The 11,878-nt window shown below is 41.6% G+C and overlaps 1 protein-coding gene and 1 long non-coding RNA gene across 2 annotated transcripts in view; one reads left to right on the top strand and one right to left on the bottom strand.

Moving 5' to 3' along the window:
- LOC109298525 overlaps positions 1-10,413 on the bottom strand; it is a 22,921-nt gene extending 12,508 nt beyond the window's left edge. Inside the window, exons 1-2 of the long non-coding RNA XR_002097633.1 lie at positions 9,173-10,413; positions 726-732 (exon numbers count right to left, since the gene is read on the bottom strand). This is a non-coding gene — a long non-coding RNA (uncharacterized LOC109298525). The remainder of the gene's footprint in view (positions 1-725; positions 733-9,172) is intronic.
- The window catches only part of CUNH14orf159 (chromosome unknown C14orf159 homolog), a 65,815-nt gene that overhangs the window by 18,620 nt on the left and 35,317 nt on the right, over positions 1-11,878 (top strand). Inside the window, exons 6-7 of the mRNA XM_019518657.1 lie at positions 2,228-2,350; positions 5,821-6,015. Of these exons, the coding sequence (XP_019374202.1) occupies positions 2,228-2,350; positions 5,821-6,015 (318 nt within the window). The remainder of the gene's footprint in view (positions 1-2,227; positions 2,351-5,820; positions 6,016-11,878) is intronic.

Below are 11,878 nucleotides of genomic sequence, written 5' to 3'. Positions count from 1 at the left end.
TCCTTTAGAACTCTAGGGTGGAGATCATCCGGACCGGCTGACTTGAATACGTCCAGCCCCTCCAGAAGCTCCCTTACTAAGTCCTCGCTAACCCTTGGCCCAGGTGTGCCTCCCCCGGGGCCCAAAGGGGGCCCGGCTGGGAGGTTGCTGTTCTGGTCCCTACTTAGGAAGACGGAGGTTCACAGAGTCAAGGTACATCTGGCAACACGAATGTCACTCTGAGGTTCTTTCTTGAATGTCGGATATCAGCAGCCTGGACGTTGAAGACTGAGCCCCCTTCCCCCCTGCCCCCCCACACTCCGCAGTAGGATGGGTGAGATGGGCTGGTGGTGTGCCCTCTATCCATGGTAGCCTCGGGTTTGCTGGTCTGAAAAAGCTCCTTTTGTATTCTTTTTTTTTTATCTCCAATGACTCATCTTTGGGCATTGTTGATTGGTTTCCCTGTGGTTGTCATACTGTCTACATTCTATCCTGTTAACATATTCCTTTGTTTCACAAACCCATCACATGAGCACATCCTATTTTGGGCTTTGCTGGTTTCTCCTAATTTGGTCCATCTACCAAAACTGGAAATCCCAAGGGCTCTGCAGTGGGGCAGCGTGACCTAGCCAATGGTGCAGAGTCCCTTACCTCTCTCATGGAACAGTGTGGTTCAATTTCCCAGCCTGTGCATCTGCTTGCCGCTTGCCTGTGTCAGACACGGTGGGCCTTGATGAAACTGTCACAAACAGGCTTTTAGAAATCAATTAACCCTTGCCATCTCCCTGGAGCACTGTTGTAATGCATAGCTACTTTACCTACAAGCCAGTTCCCAAAAGGAAGCCCCTAAATACCATTTTTCTAGCCAGCAACCAATAGTGACCTTGAAATTTAAACACAAAATTGCATTCAAAAACTTTTAATTAGATTGTGTGGAAGATACCAGGAAGTACAGGGGAAATGTAGTTGACCTGCATTGTTCCTCTATGTATTTGAGTTTTGTAAGAGACCAGGATTTTTGTGGGTTATCTTTTATTAGACCAAATGTATAATTGGGAGGGGTATAAAAAGGGTTTTGGGTACCCAGAAACCTGAGGAAGGATACTAGTTGCCTGAAAATTTGCCTATAGCCCTCATAACTATATAGCTGGTCCAATAAAAGAGAACCCACAAAAATCGTTATTGCATTTTTTGCTGGACCATCACAACTGCCACCCTCAATACTACAGGAATAATCAAACTTATAATCAACATTATTCAACACTAACAAGTGTAAGCTCATTCTTGTGGGGAAACATTAAACAATTTAATAAGATGATTAAGTTCACAAAGCAATCTATCAGAGGTGCTAGCAGAAAACAATTTTTTTATGATCTGGCTCCAAAAAAAAAAAAGTGTAGCTTTAGGCTGTATGTGCCGAGGGATCACATCATAGAACATGGAACTGATAACACAGTAGTTATAACAGTGCATACAAGTCTGGTTATTTAATTCCTAGAAAGGTAGCTCCAAATTGCTGTTTGGAGATGACCAAAAAATTATATAGGGGCCATTAGATCTTACAAAAAACTGAAATAGTAATATGTATTGCCTACTTGAATTAATTCCAAAACGAGCGGAGGGATTGCAGAAACGCAAGTATCCGAAGAATGTACACTCGGAGCTGTGGTCCAGAGTAATACCTATAATGAATGAATCAAGCAAAGGAAAATTTTAGCTGAACGGCAGAACATTTTCATAGCAGTGAAATGTAATAGCATATGGAATAATCCACAATGAGAGTGGCTTATTTCTTTGTCCAGCCTACTTTCTTGAGCTACAGCAATCTAGACTGGAGCAGAGAACATATTCAACTGGGAAATCTGAATAAGCTATCAGAACTTTATGAGTATAGGTCTTCAGTGAACTGATAGTTAAGCTATTATAAGAATGTTTCCTGGGAAGCTTAGTACTCAGAGAAGCCCGTGGGTTTTTTTGTTCCAGAAGCAGAGTGAGCTGACACATGGATTATGAGGGTTTTTTGGCTTTTGTATATGTTATGGTGATAAAACTGGAAAAGGTAATTTAAGGAGTGCAGTACTAAGTTGGGTACGAGGGCCATGCACACAAAAGGAAAACTATGGAATTCTGGATGTAGGTTGGGATTGTTATTGCTTCAATTCCAGATCAGTGCCACTGGGTAAGCTTGGCTCCATACCACTGCTGCTTAACTAGAATGTAATGCGGCTTTACTGTTTACTAATCATAGGCTTATTAGGAATCCAAGACTTTTCCAACCCAGACTATGGAGATCCAGTACAGCCTCATCCTGGGGATATTCCAGTGTTTTGGGCCTGTGGAGTAACAGGAATGGAAGCAATCTGTAACTGCAGTACGTACTGTATATAATAGAATTTTTAGATTGAAGTTCATTTTTACATAGTTTTCATTACTCATTTCTAATTAGTGTGATGTGGTTATTGGGTTTTATTTCCATTGCCCTGCTTTATGCTAGTTAGAAAATGTTGGATAAAACTATTTCCACTTCAGTGGAACTATATTTTATTACTGAGAATTTTTGTGTGTGAAATAGAAGAGTTAGTATTAATGTCAACGCATCAGACATTGTTTTAGCATTCAACACCAGAAGTTTAGATTTCTTATTTTGAAACCTCATTTCTTTGAATGTTGTTCTTTCATTATATTTAATGATTAATTCAAAATCAATTAAAATATTTAATGTGAGTCAAAACAAATGTTTTGATTGATCTGAAATATATCAGAATTTATTTTATAAGAATTACAAAATTTTAAGGTTTTGTTCCAAATTGGAATGAAAAGAAATGTCATAACTTTGACATCTTCACAAAACAGATTTTTTTTCTGCAGTGCCACCTTGTAAAGTAATTTATAGCACTGCAAAATGAGTGCACAGGACATGCTTCCAAATCAAAATGTCTATATTAGTTACTAACCTAAATGCCTATACTGTGCAAGACAACAAAGAATAAGATTCAGCATCTTTTTAGGGGCATTCAAAAAATGAGCTCAGTAACACAGCCTGGTATTGGGCTTACAGTTGTGGGCTATGTGTTTTTTACAAATTTTTTCCAACTGAAAATATCTAAAAATTGAATAACACGGGTACCAAATTCTAATGGACTTAATTGGGAAGTCAAAGTGCTCAGTGCCTTTGTCAGGCCCTAAGTTACTCAAGCTGGATACCAAAACATATTTACTTTTGAAAATGTAAAACCAGCTATTATTCATATTCATTTTCATGTAGATGTTTCTTAAATGCAAAATGCATTATCTGATCCATAAGTACACGGTTCTTTTCTCAAGACCAATACCTGCTGCAATGCTAGTAAGAAAACAGCTATCTTAGGGTGGCTGAACAAAAAGAGCTGTTGTTTTGTACCAATATAAACAATTGTATATATTTTACTTTTATTAGTTTCCTTTATACCCTTCATAGGATTGTAGGATCCTATGAAAGTAGGGCTGGAAGGGACCTCAGGAAGTCATCTAGTTCTGTCACCTGCTCAAGGCAAGATCATACCTGACTACGGGTGCACCGATAAAGATTTTTGGGGTCAATATGAATGGCTGACTATTAATGAGCCATATCAGCATATACTGATTTGATTGCCAATAGGCAAGCCTGGCAGCTTGGAGAGCAGCATCTGGCTGGTAAGTCTGTTGCAGGGAAGGGGTGGGGGTAGGGAAGGAGCATGCAGGGGGGCATGGTGAGGGAGGGAGTGGGGCTGGGGCAGGTGCAGAGGCAGGCACTGCCCAGACAAGGTGGGGTGAGGCACAGGATGGAGCCATGAGCGGCTTATTGGGGGTTGCAGGGAGGGGAGGGTGGCTCCCACTGCTACGTGCACCCCCAAGGGAGGCATGGGGAGGCACGTGCCCCCTGGATCTGTGTGCAGGGTGAGTGAGCTGTCCACCGCAGGCTCGGGCTGGGGGTGGCACCGGGCTCTTCCCCGTGGGGGGTTAGGCCAGGGCTGTGCTCAGGGTGGGTGGTGTGGTGCTGGGATGGGATTTGGGAGGGGGCTACACCAAATTGTGGGGTGGCCATAGCCTCCCCGAACCATTCCTCCCAGTGCTGCCACTGCCTGCCCCAAGCACAGCCCTGGCCCAACCCCCCACACCAGGAAGAGCCTGATGCCACCCCAGCCCACAGCAGGCAGCCCGCCCTCACCACACACACAGATCTGGAGGGCACATGCCCTCCTATGTGTCCACTGAGGGTGCAGATATTGGTGGGAGCTGCCCCCCCAAGATGATCTGCTTGCAGCTCTGTCCCATGCCCCTCCCCATCCATGAAGCACCTGTCCCCAGGGCTGGATTAACACATAGCCAAACTAGGCACATGCCTAGGGCCCTAAGTGAAGAAGGAACCCGGTTGTACTTATTTTACATATTATAATTTATTGAGTGAAAAAAGTAATATAAATATACAGTATTAATTAGGGGCCCACAAGTTTGTTTGCCTAGGGCCCACTAGAGGGTTAATTCAGCCCTGCCTGCCCCTGCCCCACTCCTTTCCTCATCATGAGAGCCTCCATCTGCTTCCCCCGCCACACACACACTCCCCGTCTCTCCCCCCCAGCAGACTTACTGCCTGGGCACTGCTCTCCAAGCTGCTGGGCTGCACTCCTGGCCACATGCATGCTGCAGCTGCACCCATGCATACAGCATTTATCGGTGACATTATCAGCAGCATCAGCCAAAAAAAGCTGATTGCCAATAATTTTAATTTTCCTTTTATTGGTGCTGATACGATATGGACTGATGTACCAGTGTACCTCTATCCTTGACTATACCATTCCAGCCAAATAATCTTTCTAACTTGCTCTGTAATATTTCCAAGGGTGGAGATTCCACAGTTTTTTTAGGTAGCCTAATGTTTAAACATCCTCATAGTTAGAAAGGTCCTCCAAATCTCCAAACTAAAATTCCTCTGCTGCAGCTTGAGTCCTTTGCTCCTAGTCCTATTTCCTGCGGCCACACAGAAGGGCCATCTCCATCCTTTCTGTAATCACCCTTCAGGTATTTGAAGTTTGTTATCAAATTCCCCTTCGGTCTTCTCTTCTCCAGCCTAAATAACCCTAGCTCTTTCAGCTTTTCCTCATAAGTCCTGCTTCTGAGGTTCCTAGTCATTTTTGTTGCTCTTCACTGGACTCCTTGGCTGTGCCTCCACAAATGAGAATGTGCACTTTGTGGCACCTCAAAGGCTTTGGTGTTGCCACAAAATGCACACAGCACACATGAATAGGTTCTGCATTGCTGAGTAAAATTAGATAACTACAGCTCCTGGTATCACCCCCCTCCACCTCCCCCCAAAAAACAAAACAAAAACAAAACAGGGTGAAAAAAAAGTGAGGTGGTATATGTGACTGCAGCATGTACTGCCTGTAACTGGAGCCTGGTCAGCTAGAGCCATACTCTGGCCGCTGCTCAGGCTCCACATGCCTGGATCACTGCCGTTGCAGCCCTAGGAGGCCCCTGGGGCCTTGGGTAAGGCTGCTGGTCCTGCCCAGGTGCTGGCCCCAGCCTCTCCTACCCCATTTGGGGCAATTTACTGCACTCCAGAGTGTGAGCAGGGGCATTTCCCTGGGGACAACTAGCAGCAGCACAAATATACATGCTCATGGGGATGCACCCCATGTGTCACTTGAGTGTTTTGTTTTATTAAGGCTTTTGTGATGGAGACAACATTCATGTTTAATGATGTAGCTTTTCATCATTTGTCATTTTAATGATTTTTTGATTAGTGGTTATTATTAGTAGTATTAATAACAGTATTATTATTAGTATTAATAACAGTAAGTGGAAATCTTTCATCTATTTTAGAATCTCCACTAGCTTTCACTCATTCCCCTGGCTGCATGTTTATTACCGACCAGAAAAATGAAGATGCTGAAGCTTACCTGAAAGAAATCCCTGAGGTCCACTGCATTTCTCAAAGTCCTTTGTATTACAGCATTGTATCAGCTGCAGCAGTAAAAAGGATAAGAGATCTAGAAAGTCTAATTGGAATAGATCCAGGTAAAAAAAAGTTTCTAAGTTGCTTTTCATTTAGTGAAGAATAAATAGTTCTGGAAACTAAGATTTGTCATGTAAGATTAGTATACATGATCTATCCAGTTCATTCAGATAGTATTTGAAATCAGGAATGCAGTAAGACAATGCCAAAAGTTACAATGCCTTTGTAAGGTTATTCTGAATGATACTGTTCTTCCTTTCCATCTTACCATACTGATCAGTTTGAGCCAGCCAGTCTGCTTTAGCTAATGGGGCATCAGTATACTTTCCATTCCTAGTTTTATCTGCATGTTAACATATACTGCTGTCAATCTCTAAGCTCTAGATCTGACTTATACCTGTGCTTCCAGCATGACTGAAGACCCTCAGGGTTACTCCCATCAGAAGGGAGTCTAATTGTTGTGTATAAACTGATGGGTAGCAGGAATTGCCCATCTGTGAATAGCGGAGTAGGATAACATATTAATACCAGCTCAAAAAATGCTCCTTATGGTGAGCAATACAACATCCCTTAAAACTTTTGCAATACCATTCTACTCTTTCAAGTGTAGAATGTTCTAGAAGTTGATTTTTGTATCTGTTCTTTCAAAAACTGATGTTTTCTAGATGAATTAATGTCAAGATGGGATGAGGATTACCTGACTATCTCAGAAGTGGGTGGGAGGGATAGAGAAAGACAAAGCATGTATCAGTTCCTAAAACCAGTATTGGCATGCCTCCCTTTCTGTCACCTACACCCCATTAGTTCTAGTCCTATTTTACCCATACGTTCTTCTGCCCCACTGAACAGGGTATGGATTTTAGAAGGAGAAAGTAGGCCTGAATTTGTGATCATAGAATCATAAACTAAGGTTGGAAGGGACCTCAGGAGACTATTTAGTCCAACCCCCGCTCAAATCAGGACCAGCCCCAACTAGATCATCCCATCCAAGGATCTTAAAAGTTTCCAAGGATGGAATAATGGCCACAGATTGTTAAAGAGAAGGTTCAGGCTGGACATCAGGAGACACTACTTTACAGTTAGGGCTGCCAGGCTCTGGAATGGGTTCCCAAGGGAGGTGGTGCTCTCTTCTATCTTGGGGGTCTTCAAGTGGAGGCTGGACAGATATTTGGCTGGGGTGATTTATGACCGCGGCACCTGTTCCTGCCTGGGGCAGGGGATCGGACCTGATGATCTGTTTAGGTCCCTTCCGACCCTAAGCACTATGATACTATGATGGAGATTCCACAACCTTTCTGGGTAACCTGTTCCAGTGCTTTACTACCCTTCTTGTGAGTCTTCCCCCTAATAACCAACCTAAACTTCCCTTGCTGCAACTTGAGACCATTGCTCCTTGTTCTGTCATCTGTCACCTCTGAGAACAGTCCAGCTCCATCCTCTTTGGAGCCCCGCTTCAGGTAGCTGAAAGCTCCTATTAAATCTCTTCTCAGTGCTCCATGACCCACCCCTGGGCATTCCACTTGATATTGGCTGCCACCTAGACATCAAGCCATTGGTTACTACCGTTTGAGCCTAATGATCCAGCCAGTTTTCCATCCACCTTCAATCCACATCATCCAACCTATAGTTCCTTAGCTCACTTGCAAGAATGTTTTGGGAGACTTTAGCAAAAGTCAATGTATATCATGTACACTGTTCTCCTGGCATCCACAGAGCTAGTTATCTGATCACAGAAGGCAATCAAGTTGGTCAGGTATGACTTGCTCTTGGTAAATCGATGCTGACTGTTCCTAATCACCTTCTCCTCCAAGTGCTTAGAAAAAGCTGTGATTAGCTCTTTCATACTTAGTACCATTCTTCCCCACAGTGTCTCCAAATTCACAGGAAATTTGTCACTGCTGTTACCTGCATAATATACCACTGGCTTTTACAGCAAAAAACAGCAGTGCTATAGAGCCTATCTAAACAACCTGCTTTCCTCCAACCCTCTTATCTAAGTTCTCCATAGAAATCCATGGACTAGGTATATGAGCTTTCTTTATCCAATAGTGCTTTTACTACCTTGGCATTCAAAGTAGCAAAGAACATTTGCAGGCTCTTTTGAGAAAAGAATTCCTTTTGTGGGACATAACATAATTTTCTATGGTAATCAGGAATCCTGGCTTTCTCTGATTTAAAAAAACCCCCCAACTTTTGGATTAATATTAATATTAGCAGTATTTCATTTTAATCATGGAGAAATGTGGATTTGGGGTTACTTTTTTTTAATCCAAAAGTTGGGGATTTTTTTTAAATCAGAAAACCAAGACCCCTGATGATAACATGTTGTAACAATTTCTTAATGGGAAAATTCCAGTCTTTGTGTGTTAGTCTGACTACAGTAATAGTAAATCTGCATATAGCAAATAATACTGCATAGCCATTTGCAGTTCACCTTTTAATAGATCTTTTCATTTTCCTTAAGGACCATCCTAGCCCATAGGCTTAGTTATCTCACTAATTCCCAAAGTCTTAGAGTAACTGAAACATTTTAAAGGTGGTGTTGGTGCGGCTTGATACATTTCTATAAAATAAATTCTACTACTTTGCTGCATCTGCATGTAAATTAGGACATCCTCCTTGATTCCTTGTTCTGGCTGCAAGTAGTGCCTCAGTAAGCAAATGGGATGTGTCTGCATCTCAGTAGGGACTTCACCTGTCGACAGCAGTTCTGAACAACAGATATCAATGTCTTGTCTCTCTTTCAGTATTTCTACTCAATTTCCACCTTTACTTCTGTACAACCTTTTACCTCACTCATGGCATGATATGCATTTAATAGCCTTTCTTGCCAAAAGCAGAACCAGATAAATGGGTTACACCTGTAGCCAGGTTTGTTGCCATTCATTCAAACTCTTAAATAAATTAGTCTGTTTTCTCTCTCAACATATTGGAGTAATTTTGGCTCTCTACAATTCCACAAACTTACAGTAGTCCACCTTGGGTCATAATATGGAAGCTGATATTTGTATATCTGTGTTATGGGGGTGTTGGTTGTAGCCATGTTGGTCTAAGGACATAGGCAGACAAGGTCGTTTTGGGCAGATGTGATATCTTTAATTAGCTCTAAAGAACTGGATCTCTTTAATTAGCAACTAAAGAAGTGGAAAACAAATTCTTTGAAAAGTTCCTGTTTATTGACCAACTAAATAGTTGGAAAAATTGTTCTTTGTAAAGAACAATTTTTCCAACTATTTAGCTGGTCTAATAAAAGAGATCACATTTACCCAACAAACCTTGTCTACCTATACCTGTTTTAAGCGCTCATACAAGGCCCTCCCCTAAAAAAAAAATCACTTGACTTCAAGTGATCTCATCAGGTATTGAATGGCCTCATATTGGGCCTCTCTTTCTCTTCCATCATTGTCTTAGTCTTCCACAAACTGCATGAAAAAAACAAACGGAGAACAGATACCTTGATTCTTGAGGATAGTATTCTCCAAACAAAATGAGATTCAGGAATTGCCAGTTTCTCTTCTTATCCCCTCCCTTTTCCTCTTACACCCTCACATGGAGTGGACAATATTCTCTTAGAAAGAGATCTAGCTTCCCTGCTGATTTCAGAAACTGCAATCATTCCTGTTTACTGGCTCATGTTCCTGCCTGATCCCCACGACCACCCCACCTCTCATATCAGTAAGGAAATGATCTGGAAGGACTGTTTCACAGTCATCTGACCAATACCAAAGAAGTAGTGGTGGAGGTAAGGAATGAAAGAAACTGAAGGATGTAACAGTTCCTAAAAAGGGGTGTATTAATATTTATTTTATCATTATTTCAATGTCATTATTTCTTTCACTTCCATTTCTTTCATAAACTCTTACTTCTGTGGAAATTTCCTGGTCTTTCCAGGAGTGCTCTACTCTGTGTACCACTCTCCCCAAGCAAGATATTTTCTCTCCTTCTTCCCCTTTGGAACTCCTTTCCCTTAACAGTAACTCAGTTTCATGAGGTTCTCTGTTGTCTTTTCCCTCTCACTGACATTTGTGAGCCTCAGACCCCCAGCAACATCTTAATTGGTTAATTAAGTAGATCCAGCTATTTGCATAGGGTTCTCCAATGATGTGACAGTCCATGCTGTCACATTTGGCATGGTTTCTATTCTCAGCTGGCTGCAGAAAATATATACAAGAAGAGGAAGAAGAAATGCAACTGGTAAAATTAAAAGAAGACAGCAATGAGGAGAAAAAGAAAAATGGGAGGAGGTAAAGATAAGAGGAGAATGAGGTAAATAAAGTCAGTGGGAAGTGTCTTTAACCTTATAATCTGGCCAGTCCATTCATTTTTCACACATACCAGCAAGCCTGAAAAATAAGAAATCTATTTTTTCTTTCCTCTTTTCCATTAGGAAAATATCAGAAATATGGATATACTGGTTTTAAGTGTATAATATTACTCTGTAATGGCTGACTTACAGAAAGGGTAAGAGACATTAATGGAATAGTTGCTTCATTTCAGGAGTGTAGGATCATCTGCTAACATCACCATACTACAAAAGTATTACTTAGCATGAATAATTCTGTGGGTTATCAATAGCAAGAGATATTTAAAACTTTGATCTCTACTTCAGTGAGGGTACTATTGTAGAAGTTCAATCCAAGAATAAAATTCCTAATATCCATTTGTATCCCATAATCTCATCCAGTCCTTGGAAATTACCTAGTTTCCAAGTTAAATCAGTTTAGGAATTTGCCTCTTTCTCATGGGAAGACAGAAGATTAAAAAAAAGACAGAAATACAGCCAGGCTGCACAGTTTGGGTGTGAACTGAAACTTTTCTAAAATCTGTGAAGTTTGATTTGGAATCTGCTCTAGCACAGATATGAATACAGACTGAAAGAAAAAAGGTGAGACATTATTTATCATGCTCTTGAAAAAACAAAACAAATTGCTCCAGTACAGAAATAAGAATGATTCGTGTTAATACCTAAAAATATCAATACAGTGATAACCAGTATTCTGTTCATTGAATTTCTCAGCCTGGAATTGCAGACCATTAGTATAACTATTTCAAAACTCATACCACTCCACATTTTACCCCAACCTTTACTGACTCAGCAGGAATCAAAACCCATCATCATTTGATCATTATTCAGACTGTTTGGGGAAGTTTAAATGATGTCTGTATCTTCCTAGTTAGAAGGTAGTCCCATGCTATAAAATCCACTGCTCTGTCCTGATGCAGTGTTTGTACATGTATAGATGTACATTTGCAAAAGCATTAGTTTGTGCAAGGAATCAGAACTGAGATCTGTCCCTGTGACCTGGATTTCTTCTTCCTGTCATCCATCCTTTCAAGCACTAGAATATTTTACCCCAAAGTCTTGTTCTGCCACATAGGCAATATTTTGGATGGGCAGAGCCAATGGAGATGGGTCTGGAGCCATCCATTCATTCATAGTGTCACCATCGGTTATGCCAAGCTGAGAGCCCCTGTCCTTAGCCTTTCTGGGCTGATCACAACATTTTCTTCTGGGTTTCCATGGGATTGTAACAATATGTGTAACAATGTGTGTCTTTCTTTCATGGTTGCTTTATTCTCATGATTCTGCTCAGTCAGGAAAGGCATTCTGTACTTTCCCCTGAGAACAGCTGGAAGAAATCAAGGGCCAGTGATTCACCCCTCCATTGAGACTGGCCAGAAAGTTCTCCAAATTTCCTTGTAAGAGGTGTGTGTGTTTCCGTCTTCAGGATGCATCAGGGTGAAGCCAGTGACTACCACACCTCATCATGTGCTCCTGACCTTTTTTCCCTTGCATTTTTGCTCATTCTTCCTTTTCCTGGGCTACTTTACACCTCTCTCTGGCAGGCAAATATCCATTGTGTGGCTGTCTGCTCCAATAGAGGTGTATTCACTTTCCCTGACCCAGTGCCACCCCCACCTTCT

The sequence above is a fragment of the Gavialis gangeticus genome, unplaced genomic scaffold, assembly GCF_001723915.1.
Source record: "Gavialis gangeticus isolate Ggan-Ray unplaced genomic scaffold, GavGan_comp1, whole genome shotgun sequence".
Lineage (NCBI taxonomy): Eukaryota > Metazoa > Chordata > Crocodylia > Gavialidae > Gavialis > Gavialis gangeticus.
The sequence above is the reverse complement of the archived record's forward strand: the minus strand, read 5'-3'. Positions and strand labels throughout refer to the sequence as shown.